The 14,624-nt window shown below is 41.5% G+C and overlaps 1 protein-coding gene across 1 annotated transcript; it reads left to right on the top strand.

The window, feature by feature from the left end:
• Positions 1 to 12,118: 12,118 nt before the first annotated feature.
• Positions 12,119 to 13,994, top strand: LOC122038211 (patellin-6-like). The gene is made up of 4 exons (XM_042597853.1): positions 12,119 to 13,047; positions 13,130 to 13,254; positions 13,356 to 13,497; positions 13,573 to 13,994. Exons 1-4 carry the CDS (start codon positions 12,298 to 12,300, stop codon positions 13,831 to 13,833), a joined length of 1,278 nt encoding a protein of 425 aa, XP_042453787.1. The 5' UTR covers positions 12,119 to 12,297; the 3' UTR covers positions 13,834 to 13,994.
• The last annotated feature ends 630 nt before the right edge of the window (positions 13,995 to 14,624 follow it).

The raw sequence follows: 14,624 nt of genomic DNA, 5'->3' as shown, positions 1-14,624 counted from the left end.
TCAAGTAAACAACACAACAGAAACTTAAACCTCATTCACAGTACCTTTCATTCTTTTTACATTTATCCATCCTATATCCTTTCTATTATCATGATTTGAATATTACTAGTGATAATTTTATATAAAGTTCAATGCAAGAATTTGGTAGTTGATGTTAACTTTTGGATAAACATGGTTCGATTATGACTGCCATGCTAAATTAGCCAGATCTAATACCATTCCAATTAGGAAAAAATTTCTCTCCCCTCATTTCCTTTTTGTGACAAGCCACTTCCTTTTACTGCTAAAAAAATATCATAATAAACTTAGTCAAGAAGCAAACCCAGTAGGAATTAATCACTTAACTTATTTTCGCAAAATTACAAATTCATTTGTAGTAGACTTGTGTTGTTTCAAAGTAACTGTCCCAAGCTCCTGCAGCACATGTTGACTGAGCGGCTTGTTGGGTTGGACATTGTTTTTAAAGTTTTTGTTTGCATTTCTGATGCTGTCCGACTTGTTCTTTGCATTCTTTCCTAGTTTTATTATTGCGTCGTTTGATTAGAATAATGACTTTTGCCTTTGGTCTCGGTTTGTTCTTTGGGGAAAAGTATAATATATGTACCAAGTTAGGTTTTTGAGTGTGCTATTTTTGATGATTCTCCAGACTTTATAAGCATGGCAGTGATTCATGCTATGGTCACAACTTGTAGTTGACCAGTCTAATATAGTTATATTTTCAAATGCCCGTATCTGATCATCTGTTTTCTGGTTGAATGTTATTGTTTGACTTTTAGTTATTCATGCAGTGTTTTCTCTGGTTTCTTCATTCATGTCTCAGTTAATGTTCTCTCTGATTTTGTAATTGTTATTCTGCTTCTGATCAATTCTAAGGCAGATGACCATCTCTGTGTTATGTTTGTCGTTAGACGATATGCCTAAGTACATATATCATTTATTCTGAATTAAAACTTTGGATCCACTGTCTGTACAAGTATTTATTATACCATGTGTGGTAGAAAACATATTATATAACCTTTTAGCATGTTCTTCGTGTCATTTCAATCCTCATAATTATTATACAACGTCTATGTAGTGTTATTTGGTGACGATACATACAAAGATAATTAGTGTGGATCAGAATCTATTAAATGGTTATTTGCATACTAGCAGCTGTTGATAGGAAGAAGGTGATGCTTTTAATGTTGGAAGTTGATAATGTCGTAATTTTCATGCTACATGATATAAATAAATTGGATATCTTATTGGTTTTCCCCCAACACTTCAAGTTTCATATCGTGATGCAAATTTTGTTATGATGCAAGTTGTTCCTATACGGTTACAATTAAGCTCCACAATAACTAAACAGCAAACTAAGACTGTAACAAAATATATATATATATATATATATATATATATATATATATATATATATATATATATATATATTAATGGTCAAAATCTGACCCGTTAGTTTTATTATTATATGTAATCTTAATTAATATATGTCAATTAAAAAAATAAATATAATGGATTTCATTCTGATTGATCAGATTCTAACTGATTAACACTTTCCCTTCTATATATATATATATATATATATATATATATATATATATATATATATATATATATATTATTTTTTTAGTTTTTAGATAAAACTTCAAACGGAATACATGTGGAAAGCATGGAATTTAAATGCGAGAGATAATAAATTGCATTAATTGAATTATCTTTTCATATATTTTTTTTTGGACCTTTTTCCCACCATCAAAGTGATCTCGTTGCCTTGTGGGTTTCTCCGATTGCTTACTGCTCTGGTCGACGTTTTGAGTTGAGCAGTTTGGCCGAGGCTGTTGCTCTTACGGAGCTAGAGCAGTTTGTCGGCTAGAGTTCCTTACTGATGAGTGTCGGGCGTGCAAACTAGAGATAGGAGATGGGCAAATGCACCTTCCTCACCTACATTCCAAATCTGAGTATCTAATAATCCAATTAATTTTATTGCAAAAGTAACGTATTTGAATTTGCACATATTCGTGGTTACCTGCATAGTATAACGGGGGGTATTTTATATAAAACTATGAAAAGATTTTCATTGCTTGCCGGTGTGGGCGGGGATAGAAAAGCACGGAGAAAAATGCATGTCAGGACGGTGTCGCGCGAACAACGCGCGCATGGCGGGTGCGTCCCACCGTCCGACGTCTTTTCAAGAGAGCGGTGGGTCGAGGCAGATTCTGCTGCTGCGTCGTCGCTGCGCGACAGGGGCCCATCTCCACATGCTGCAGCGGTCTTTCTTCCTCTCCTCTCTCGCTCTCTCTCGCGAAGTCGCTCTCTTACGTACAGTTGCAGCAAGGACTACCACATTTTTATGTAAAATAATCAAATGTCCTTTTTAGTTTTTTAACCATTGAATATCAATAAATTTAATAATAATTAATAAATATGTGCAAGAGTCGAAGAGATCTTTATATAAAATATATAATACATTTATTTATAATTTTATTTCTCTCTCGTGTTCTATGGCAGAATTACAGAAGGTTTGGTTGGATCAGTACAAGGTTTGATATGCGTCTTACTTTGCCTGCCCTGCACTAAACTTTGTCCTCTTTGCGTAGCCTGTCCCATCCACAAAAGCCACAAAAGAGACTTCGCCTGACATCTCATAACTTTTTTCTTCTCGATTCGCTCCATAATTCAATTTAACTGCACAGCTTGTCTGGCGGTCAACAGCTTCTCGTCCTGTCATGACCTAACTCAGTCCGATTCAGCACCTGCTCCTGCCTAGCCTTACCCGATCAATAATATCTATGTCTGATCTGTTTCGTATGAACGATCGCTATATTACAATAAAACATCGTCGTATATTTTCGTGTGAAGCTGACGATATTCAGGTGTTTGGAGCCAGTGATATCATTTTTATACTAATAATATTCAATTCGAAATATTAGAAGGGCATTCTTTTATTTTATAATTATACTATAAATTATTGAACCACTTATTTAAAGTTTTGAAATACATAAAGTATAAAGTTTTAAAATAATCGAATCACCTACCTCATATCCATTTTACCCTTTTTACTGTTTCGAATCGATTGTTATAATATAGTAATCGATTCATAATACTATTTGATCTCGTCCGGAAGTTGAGTCGGACAGAGGTTGGTCGCGTTGTCCTCGCTGTTGACGGAAAGTCGCGGAGACGCTTTGTTGACCTGGTACCTATCGGAAAGGTTCCCACGGGTGAGTGACGAGAGGTGATGACGAAGACGATGAGGCGAGGGTCTCCTGCACACACTCAGACAAGCCCCCCTCACGTTAGAGACCAAGAACCAGGGAAAAAGTCTCCGGGTCAGACCCTCCGACGCTCAAGTCAGATATTTTTTCTCAGAAGCACAGTAAAAGGACGAAAAGTAAAGTACGAATGTGAAAAGACAAGTGAGCGTACCTGCGTAGAGATAAGCCTCCCTTTTTAAATGGCAGTGGGTACTTCTGGAGTCTAAAGAGTGTCAGGATTTGTCTAGCGGTGAATAACACATGGCATCTTCCTATAGTTCTAAGGAGGGATCAGTGGGCAATGAGTCCTAGACCGCTAGCATATTCTCTGACATGCGGTGATTATTCTCTGATGAGTTGTTATGATTCCTTGGATTGATTGTCGTATAGTGTATGCTCGCCCCGCCCTGTTAACCTTAGACTGGGTCTTCATACCTGCAAATCTTGACCTGTAAGCATAGACCTGTTGGGACCTTGACGTTCGCTAGAGGGGGGGTGAATAGCGTCTCACCCAAATCGTCGCTTCCTACGCTTGTTAGTGCACAACGGAAACAAAAATACTAACAAACAAAAGCAAAGCTAACCCTAGAAAACAATAAACAAGAAGCAAACCCAATGACACGTTGTTTAACGTGGTTCGATGATGAAGCTCCTACTCCACGGCTGTCCGTAAGGTGGACGATCCCGATCCGTCAGTGGATGACTCCCCGGAAAACCTCCGGCTAGCTCGTGTAGCTCCTTGTGGGTGGAGAAACCTCGCCACAACCTTGTACAAGCACGCTAGATCACTTGGGCACTAGGAGACTCTAATTAGGGTTAACCACCACTAATTTCGTCAACTTCAACCAAGCTTCCAATGCTTGGTTATATAGGCCACGGGTTAGAAAACCCCGCCTACCAATCGACTGCCAAAACATGCAGTCGACTGCCCTTCGTGGAAATTCAACCGTTGCAACCCAACGGCTCGATACCAACCCTCTGTTCGCTACCAGTCGACTGCACCAGTCGACTACACCAGTCGACTGATGAAACCACCAGTCGACTGCTACAGTACTACTACAGTAACGCTACAGAACTGCTACAGTAAACCCTTATTTTGGGATTTTACCCCGAGTACATTCACTCAGCACTCGTTCTCGCCCGACCAACCTAGACCTAGCCTTCTAGCCTCCTCCATCAGTCTTGCGTCCCTCGGATGCCTCCCCATCCTTCACGTCTTACCTTCTGGAGCTTCCATCGGCCTTGTCATTGTTGTCGGGTCTTCCTTTGCCAAGAGGTCACACCTCCGGGACTTCATCCATTGCCAAGTCACACTTGCACTTACGTTGCCAATACTACATGCTTGGACTTACACCGCCAAGACTCATCCTTGGACTTTCCTCCTTTGCCAAGATCACACTTGGACTTACATTGCCAAGACTACATGCTTGGACTTACACTGCCAAGACTCACCCTTAGACTTCCCGTGTTGTACCTGTATCTTGCACACTCACAATGCATATCAAATACAACAATAAATCTAACTTAAACCTTTGCCCAAACATCAAAACCTAGGGTACCCAAATTGCTCCAACAATCTCCCCCTTTTTGATGTTTGACAACCCGTTTAAGTTAGGGAAACAATATAGCAATATATATGCAAATAAATATATGTAATATACACATGCATAAATCATGGAACTTAATCCTAGTCTCCCCCTTCACCTAAGCTCCCCCTTGAGCTAGGATTTCTTACAAAGGTAAACTTCTCCCCTTTTGCTAATAAATGAGCAATCGCTCCCCCTTCACCTAAGCTCCCCCTTGAGCTAGGATTTCTTGCAAAGGTATGTAAGTTTCCCACTTAAACCTAAACTTCTCCCCTTTTGCCATACATCAAAAAGAGCTCCAACAATATCCCAATTATTGGACTCTTTGACCTCTATTGATCATAAACATCATGTATTAATCCCCCATAAGATTACATACATGTTCACCACTCTTTTGGTCATTTTCTAATGTTTGAAAAACATTTTCAGACCGTATCAGTCGACTGCAAGAAGTACCAGTCGACTGCCCCCATGAAAACGAGCTTACAGAGACATTCTGTGCTGGTGAACAGTGTTACCAGTCGACTGGTAAAACCATCAGTCGACTGGACTTTTCAAAATTCAGAAATGCGCCAGAAATTCCACAGATCTCCAAAAATTCCCAAATTTTGTGGAGAGGTTTATTATATCAATATCTACTTGGAAAAAAAATATATAAAAATATATCTATCACCAATCCTAAGATTGACACAAAACACAAAACTAGCTAAAAAGTTCAATTGAACCTTGACCTAAAGTCCTAGTTTTGACTTCCTCTTGATGTATTTGCTCATACTAACCCACAATGCATCCCTAGCATTGGTTTATATGACATTTATACATCCAAAATCAATTATCATGCTATATGACCCCAATGTCATATTTTCAAGCATGAAACACAACCCATGTGTGCCAATTCCCTAGGTTTGAGACTCAAGTCCGTCTCCAAACCACTTGGCACATTTGATAACCCATCTACCATGGGTCCCAAAGGCTCTTCCTAACCTTAGGATTCTTAACCTTAGTCACCTCCCTTGGTGACTCATCTACTATGGCTAGGCCACTTCGGTGCACCTCGGGTGACACTTGACCTACAAAACTCACCTTCTTAACCTTAGACATCTTGTCTTTGGTTAGTTTCTTCTTTCCCTTCACCTTAGACACATCATCCTTGCCATAATTATATGCCACCCTAGCATATTCCTTCTTATTGGCCTTGAATGACTCTCCCTTATCCTTGGTCACACCTCCCTTACCAATGTCATGTGCTACCTTAGCACTTGACCTCTTTTTGGTCTTGGAGGGACCTAATTTGACATTTTTGGATCTTTGACCACTCAAATACATGTCAAGTCCTTTAGGTCCAATAATGAACCTCTCTAGGACTTTCTCCATTTCTTCAAGCCTTACCTTCAAGGCTTGATTTTCTAATTCTAGGGTTCTAACCCTAGAGTCAACATGTCCACTTTGGACATCCTTAGACCTACCCACTTTCCTAGGCATATGTCTCCCTTTCTTGGGATCAATGCTTAGGTTTTCAACCACCTTCTTCTCCTTAGGAAAGATAGGTTGTTTCTTTTTAGGTCTATCATTTGAAAATGATTTCCTAGGGTTATCACTTACATTAACCCTATTACTATCATTATATCTAAAACCATAAATATGCATGGGGAAATAATTCATATTATTTCTAACATGCATGGAGGAATTTGAATTTGAAGTTGAATCCAAGTTAGGGTTTACCTCCCTTACCCTTGAAGCTCTCTTCTTCTCCCACTTTCTCAAGTGTGCCAATTTCTTGAGCTTTCCTCTCCTTGGGCACTTTGTGTGGTAGTGACCCCACTCACCATATGTAAAGCACCTAATGTGCTTCTTCTCCTTCTTCTTCCTACAACTCACATTAGTTTCTAAATTAACTTTAGTGAGTTTAGGGTTTACCTCCTTTACCTTCTTGAGCGAAGGACACCTACTCTTGTAGTGCCCCATCTTACCACACTCAAAGCATTTGATATGGTCCTTTGTGCTCTTCTTGGTAGTTGAGGTGGAGGTTTGAGCTTCCAAGATCTCCTCATCCTTGGATTGCTCTTCTTCATCTTCACTTGAAGATGTGGATGATACCTCCTCATCTTCCTTCTCCTCCTCGGATGTTGAGCTCGTGTCAACATTCGATTAGTCCTTCTCCTCTTGGACCAATGAGCCATTCTCCTTGGGCTCCTCCTCTTCTTGGATTTGTGTATGACTCTCATGAAGCGCAATTACCTTTTTCCAAAGGTCACCTACATTCAATATCGCATTAAGAGGTAATAAATTAATTAAAATTCTAGTTACCTCCTTGTCCGTCTCCGATTGCTCCCATTGCTCATCGGTCCAATATCGACGTCGGAGACGCTTTCCCTTCTTGTCCGTTGGAACTTTAAACGGTTCCTTCAACGCAATCCATTGGTTCCAATTCATTTGGAACCACATCTCCATGCGCTTCCTCCAATAGTCGAAGTCCTCGCGCTCGTATGGAGGTGGGATTCTGATGTCCCATCCGAGAGGTCCCTCCGACTCCATCTTCTTCCTCTAGCCGCTCTCTTGGCGATTAGTCCAACAAGAGCTCACCTAGCTCTGATACCACTTGTTGGGACCTTGACGTCGCTAGAGGGGAGGTGAATAGCGTCTCACCCAAATCGTCACTTCCTACGCTTGTTAGTGCACAGCGGAAACAAAAATACTAACAAACAAAAGCAAAGTTAACCCTAGAAAATAATAAACAAGAAGCGAACCCAATGACACGTTGTTTAACGTGGTTCGAAGATGAAGCTCCTACTCCACGACTGTCCGTAAGGTGGACGATCCCGATCCGTCGGTGGATGACTCCCCGGAAAACCTCCGGCTAGCTCGTGTAGCTCCTTGTGGGTGGAGAAACCTCGCCACAACCTTGTACAAGCACACTAGATCACTTGGGCACTAGGAGACTCTAATATGGGTTAACCACCACTAATTTCGTCAACTTCAACCAAGCTTCCAATGCTTGGTTATATAGGCCACGGGTTAGAAAACCCCGTCTACCAGTCGACTGCCAAAACATGCAGTGGATTGCCCTTCGTGGAAATTCGACCGTTGCAGCCTAACGGCTCGATACCAACCCTTTATTCGCTACCAGTCGACTGCACCAGTCGACTACACCAGTCGACTGCTATAGTACTACTACAGTAACCCTAATTTTGGGATTTTGCCCCGAGTGCATTCACTCAACACTCGTTCTCGCCCGACCAACCTAGACCTAGCCTTCTAGCCTCCTCCATCAGCTTTACGTCGCTCGGATGTCTCCCCATCCTTCACGTCTTACCTTCTGGAGCTTCCATCGGCCTTGTCATTGTTGTCGGGTCTTCCTTTGCCAAGAGGTCGCGCCTCCGGGACTTCATCCATTGCCAAGTTACACTTGCACTTACGTTGCCAAGACTACATGCTTGGACTTACACCGCCAAGACTCATCCTTGGACTTTCCTCCTTTGCCAAGATCACACTTGGACTTACGTTGCCAAGACTACATGCTTGGACTTACACTGTCATGACTCACCCTGGGACTTTCCTTGTTGTACCTGTATCCTGCACACTCACAATGCATATCAAATACAACAATAAACCTAACTTAAACCTTTGCCCAAACATCAAAACGTAGGGTACCCAGATTGCTCCAACAAGACCTACATTCCCTGGCGCATTCTCTGACTTGTGTTTGTTGTCCCGTAAATCCAGATCTGTACGTTCAACCCTGTATTTGCCATTCGATCCATCTCGGTAGATCCAGACCTGCGCCTACTGCCCTGCCAATCGAGGCTTTCGTTTGTCATTCCTTAAGTCTTGTCCCGTATGCTAGTCCTGCTTCGTATTTTATCCTGTACATCCTGAATCGTACGTCTTGGCACACATATCCTGTTCTGCATGTCTCATCCTGTAAATCCTGACCTGTACGTCTTGGTCTGCGTATCCCGTTCTGCAAGTCTTATCTCGTAAGTCCGGAGCTGTAAGCCTAGGTCGTCTATCCTAACTTGTACGACCTGGTCCGTATATCCCGACCTGGACGTCCTGGTTCGTATATCCTGTTCTGCATGTCCATAAGTCCTGACCTATAAGCCTTAGTCCGCATATCTCGACCTGTTTGCCTTGGTCCATGTATCCTGTTCTGCAAGTCTTATCCAGTAAGTCCTGAATCGTATGTCTCGACCTGTACGTCCTGGTCCGTATATCCTGACCTGTACGCCTTGATCCGTGTATCATATACTGCAAGTCTTATCCCGTAAGTCATGAATCGTATGTCCCGACCTGTACGCCTTGGTCCGTGCATCGTATTCTACATATCTTATCCCGTAAGTCCTGAATCATATGTTCTGACCTGTACATCTTGGTCCGTATATTCCGACCTGTACGCCTTGGTCCGTGTATCCTGTTCTACAAGTCTTATCCCGTAAGTCCTGAATCGTATGCCCCGACCTGTACGTCCTGGTTCGTATATCCCGAGCTGTACGCCGTGGTCCGTGTATCCTGTTCTACAAGTCTTATCCTATAAGTCCTGAATCGCATGTCCCGACCTGTACGTCCTGGTCCGTATATCCCAACCTATACGCCTTGGTTCGTGTATCCTTGCCACGTAGCCCTGACCCCTGAACGTCGCTTATGCCCGATTTGGACCGCCTTTTGATTTGGACTTTTGACCACCACGTAGGCCGGACTTTTGACCACCACGTAGGCTGGACCTTTGACCGCCACGTATGCTTGACTTCTGATTGTCATGTGAGCTTGACTTCTGACTGCCCCGTGGGCTTGACTTTTGACCGTCACATGAGTTTGACTTTCGACCACGTCAGCTATCTGATCCCTCTATCATGCACTGTATCACTATTCATCAACTAAATTTATTTCGAATCAATTGCTACAATGTAGCAATTCTTTTTTTTTTTTCAAATAATTGACTTATGTTAAAAAATCATTGATCTAAATATACTGACTCAAATTGATATTTAAAGATATGAGTATAATTAGGAGAATTAGATAAACACATGTGACTTAATTTCATGTCATTCCAAACTCTCTATATCCATCATTCAGTTTCGATCAAAATTGATTGATGGACCAAGAGAGCTCGGAATGATATAGAATCAAATCTTATATGTTCATCTAATTTTCCTAATTATATCTATATTCTCAAATATTAATTTAACCTATTATATTAAAAGAAATCATTACTACAATATATTATTCCATTAAAGTTAATGTTCATAATCATAGAACTTCAACTAATCGATTGCTACAATATAACAATCAGTTCAGAAATTTGATTTATATTTAAAAAAAAAATCATTATTCTTAATATAGTGTGTCAAATTGATATTTAGACATAGATATAATTAGGAGAACTAAACGAACATATAGAATCTAATTCCATGTCATTCTAAGTTCTGTAGGTCCATCAACCGACTTTGATCTAAATCAGTTGATAGACCTAGAGAGCTTAAAATGACATGAAATCAAGTAGTATATATTTATCTAGTTTTATTGATTATGTTCATGCCCTCACATATCAATTTAACATGTTATATTGAGAGCAAAATTTTTTTTAATACGAATATGTTAGGAAAATCTGATTCGTGTTTAAAAAATTCACTGTTATCAATATATTAAGTCAAATAAATATTTAAGGGTATAAATATAATTAGGATAACTAGACAAATACATATGATCTTATTCCATGTCATTCCGAGTTCTCTAGGTCAATAGTCAATTTTAACCATTTTCAGACAAAATCGATCGATAAACCTAGAGAATTCAGAATGATATGAAACTATGTTCTATATGTTTGTTTAGTTTTCTTATTTATATTTATATTCTTAAATATCAATTTGACATAATATATTAAGAGCAATGATTTTTTAGCACGAATCAGATTTTTCAAAAACATTAGTGTTAAAAAAAAATTATTGCTCTCAATATAGTATGTCAAATTGATACTTGATGACATGCATATAATTTAGAAAATTAAACGAATATATATGATTTGGTTTCATGTCATTCCAAACTCTTTGGATTTATCAACTGATTTTGATCAAAATATATTGTGAGAAATAATTTATTTTAATATGAATCGATCATTAAAAAAAATAACTGATTGTTATATTGCAATTCAGAACAGTAAAACGGGATAAAATGAGTATGGAATATGCAATTTGATAATTTAAAACCAGGGATATGATTTGAATATTTCAAAACTTTAAATATGTGAACCGGTCATTTTAATTTTTAAAAATACTAAAGCAGTATTTTAGCTAGTTAAGTTAAGTAGTTTATTTAACCATATGCAAATTTTCATTCTTCACTGGGAGGTTAATTAATGAGTTCAAAATCTATTATGACCATTTTTTAAAGGAATTTAGGAGTTACAGTTAAGGTCATGTCTTTAAAAGAAAATTTTGTTGCCAAGTAGACCATGAATAATTAATAAATACCTAACATTTAAAAACACACCTAACCGTTATATTTATTAAAAAAACGTACTTTATTTTTTTTAACTGCTCTCTCCCTTCCTGATAAAAAAAAACATAAAACTTTAAAAAAACTTGGGTAATACCACAGTGGAACTTAATGTTTCCCCTGCGGACTGATGCGGATGATTCAATCCAATCTTAATTTTACCTTCGTCTGGAAGTTAGGCAGCTGTTCCCCGTCGCAAAATCATGGCCTGATCTAGGCGATTTGCAACTAACCTTGAAAATGTTGGCCAAACCATGAGTGATTGTAAAATGCCTCTCAGGCCGCAACCAATAGATTGTGAAATTGTGGCTAGGCAACCCTACAAACTTGCAATCAGATGGCCATGATTTTACGGTCAGGAGAACACAATTTCACAATTATGCAATAGTTACTTAAATTTCATAATTAATTATGCAATAATTAATTCAATATTAATCATACAGGTTGTGTTAGAGTATAATACTAATCATGAAAATAAATTATGTGCATTATAATCGTCGTTATAATAATATTGAATAAAAGCTATTTTTGAAAATTAAATGCCCTTCGTGATTTTAATAAAAAAGTAAATATAAAAGTTAGATGCCTCGATATTTTTTTAAAGTAAAGTAATGATAAACTGCGAACAGTTGGATTTCGAAATCTGCTGTAGAGTGTCAGTGACAGGGGAAACCAAAACCAAAAAAAAAAAAAAAGTGAGTTCGAAGAAATTAAAAGAATTTAATTTGAAGTAGTAAAACTTAATCACGGGCTATCGATGCCTCCTGCCCCGTCGCACCAAAAGCGCGAATAATCAAAGCAAAAAGAATTCCCTCACGCCACCATCATAATGTCACGCCCACTTCAATTCATTTCAATTTAACTTCCCACCTCTTCTTCTTCTTCTTCTCTTCGCCGTCACTTCTCATTTCCCTCACACTCCACCACCATTACGACAAACCACTCGGTTGCTGTACTAGGCGCGTCCAATGGAGCCAGCTCAAGCTACCCCCGATGTCATTCCTTCGCCCAAGCCAGCCACAAAACGGAGCCTTTTGAGTTCCCTCATGGAGGCCGCCACCACCGCCGCCACCCTCCAGAACTCCTCCTTCGACGAGGACTCTTACTTTCTGTCTGCCCTCAAGCCGTCGGAGCTCAGGGCCCTGGATGAACTCAAGCAGCTGCTCTCCTCCGCCGCCAAGCCCATCTCCATCTGGGGCGTCCCGGTCGCGCCGCCCCCTCCTTCCGCCGCCGCCGACGACGAGGCCTCTGGGCGCGCGGACGTAGTGCTCCTCAAGTTCCTTCGCGCGCGCGACTTCGACGCGGGGCAGGCGCACGCGATGCTGCTGCGGTGCGCGGAGTGGCGGTCGGAGTTCGGCGCGGATGGCGTGGCGGAGGAGGAGCTGGCGGGGTTCAAGGAGCTGGAGGGCGTGGTGGCGTACATGCACGGCTGGGACCGGGGCGGTCACCCCGTGTGCTACAATGCCTACGGCGTCTTCAAGGACAAGGCCGTGTACGAGCGCGTGCTGGGCGACGCCGGCAAGCTGCAGCGATTTCTCCGTTGGCGGATCCAGGTGATGGAACGCGGCGTCCGCCAGCTCCAGCTCCGCCCTGGCGGTGTAAACGCCATCATCCAGGTCACTGACCTCAGGGACATGCCCAAGCGCGAGCTCCGCGCTGCCTCCAAGCACATCCTCTCTCTCTTCCAGGACAACTACCCCGAAATGGTTTCAAGAAAGGTCCTTTTCGTTTCCTCTCACGGCCCAAATCCTCCATCTCCCTCTCGTATCTCTGTCTTCATTAAATGCCTCAACTTTGCAGGTGTTCGTCAATGTCCCATGGTACTTCAGCATGCTCTACGCTGTAATAAGCCCTCTCCTGACTGATAGGACCAAAAGCAAATTTGTGATCGCCGGAGAAGGAAACGTGACCGAGACTCTCTACAAGTGACCCACTCCGAACCTCTCTCTTCTCCTCTGCATTTCCTTATTAATTGTTCGTCATTTTTTTTTTCGCAAATAAGCATGTCCTCTTAATTTGCGGGCAGGTTCATCCGTCCGGAGTTCGTGCCGGTGCAGTACGGAGGGCTGAGCCGCCCAGGTGAGCTCCAGAACGATCCGCCCAAGCCGGCCACGGAGTTCGCCATCAAAGGCGGCGAAAAAGTAGACCTCGAAATCGAAGGCATTGAGGTAGGTACTCCGCAAATATACTTCATCGGTACAATTTCTTAAGAAAAATTACAGCTCGCGTTCAAAATTGACAAGGGAGGAGCGACCATAGCGTGGGACATTGCGGTGGGCGGGTGGGACTTGGACTACGGCGCCGCGTACGTGCCGACCGACCACGGGAGCTACACGATCGTCGTGGAGAAAACGAGGAGGATTCCGGCGTCGGCGGACGAGCCAATCCACGACGTGTTCACCGCCAAGGAAGCCGGAAAGATGGTGCTATCGTTGGACAACACCGGCTCCCGGCGAAGGAAGGTGGCGGCCTATCGATACTTCGTCCGCAGACAGTCAAATTAAATTAAAGTAGCCACTATGCTGCTCTTTATTAGTATTAGACATGGAAATGAGTAGCTTTTCCTAATCTTCTTCCTACGCCGATTGCTACTACCACTGCACTAGCTACTCCCTGTATGATTAATTTACTTGTCATAAGACAACGAGACCTCTTTTTTCTCTCATCTTCGTCTTTGAAAAAGCGGAGTGGATCCATATGATCACTCTTAATTTAAGATCGGCATTCGATTAAGGCTGTTCTTTACCAATGCAAGACTTAATTAATCATCAGTGGCGTTTTAAGCGGCTAAAGAATGATGAGGAATTTGGAGGCGGTCAATGGAGGTGGCCGTCACGGGGGGCGTGGCAGAGGAAAGATGAGGCATGGTGGGCGAGGGTGGCGTGTGCTTTTATAAAAGACTTATGGTATGTGCTTTATTCCCCTAATCGAGGGGGAGACAGTTTGACAGAGAGAGAGAGACGGCAGACAGAGAGCAGTGATGGAGGGGCGAGAATTGCGGTGAGTTTGAAATGAAATTTGATCGAGTTCTTCGTGCTCGCAACTGCGTGCATGGCGTGGTCTCTGCATATCGCTTCCATTTGTCCGTACCTCCATTGTCCATTCAACTACTCGATACGATGCAACGTCTGATGAATGGGCAAATCTGATTAACGCTGAATAAAACTGTCTTCAGAAAGTAGAGAATCTGATGGAATTCGCTGCAAATTATCACCCAAACAAAAAATGACTACATTATCGTGCATAAAGTAATAATGTATTTAGTCCAAACTTTAAATGTAAATTTGTCATGGAT

Source organism: Zingiber officinale, chromosome 1A (genome assembly GCF_018446385.1).
Source record: "Zingiber officinale cultivar Zhangliang chromosome 1A, Zo_v1.1, whole genome shotgun sequence".
NCBI classification, from domain to species: domain Eukaryota; kingdom Viridiplantae; phylum Streptophyta; class Magnoliopsida; order Zingiberales; family Zingiberaceae; genus Zingiber; species Zingiber officinale.
The sequence above is the reverse complement of the archived record's forward strand: the minus strand, read 5'-3'. Positions and strand labels throughout refer to the sequence as shown.

Excerpts from the sequence above, each read along its gene's own strand:
- LOC122038211 (XM_042597853.1), top strand. The coding sequence starts at position 12,298 with ATGGAGCCAGCTCAAGCTACCCCCGATGTCATTCCTTCGCCCAAGCCA. Across the intron at positions 13,048-13,129 it reads CCGAAATGGTTTCAAGAAAG|GTGTTCGTCAATGTCCCATG; the intron begins GTCCTTTTCGTT and ends TCAACTTTGCAG. Across the intron at positions 13,255-13,355 it reads GTGACCGAGACTCTCTACAA|GTTCATCCGTCCGGAGTTCG; the intron begins GTGACCCACTCC and ends ATTTGCGGGCAG.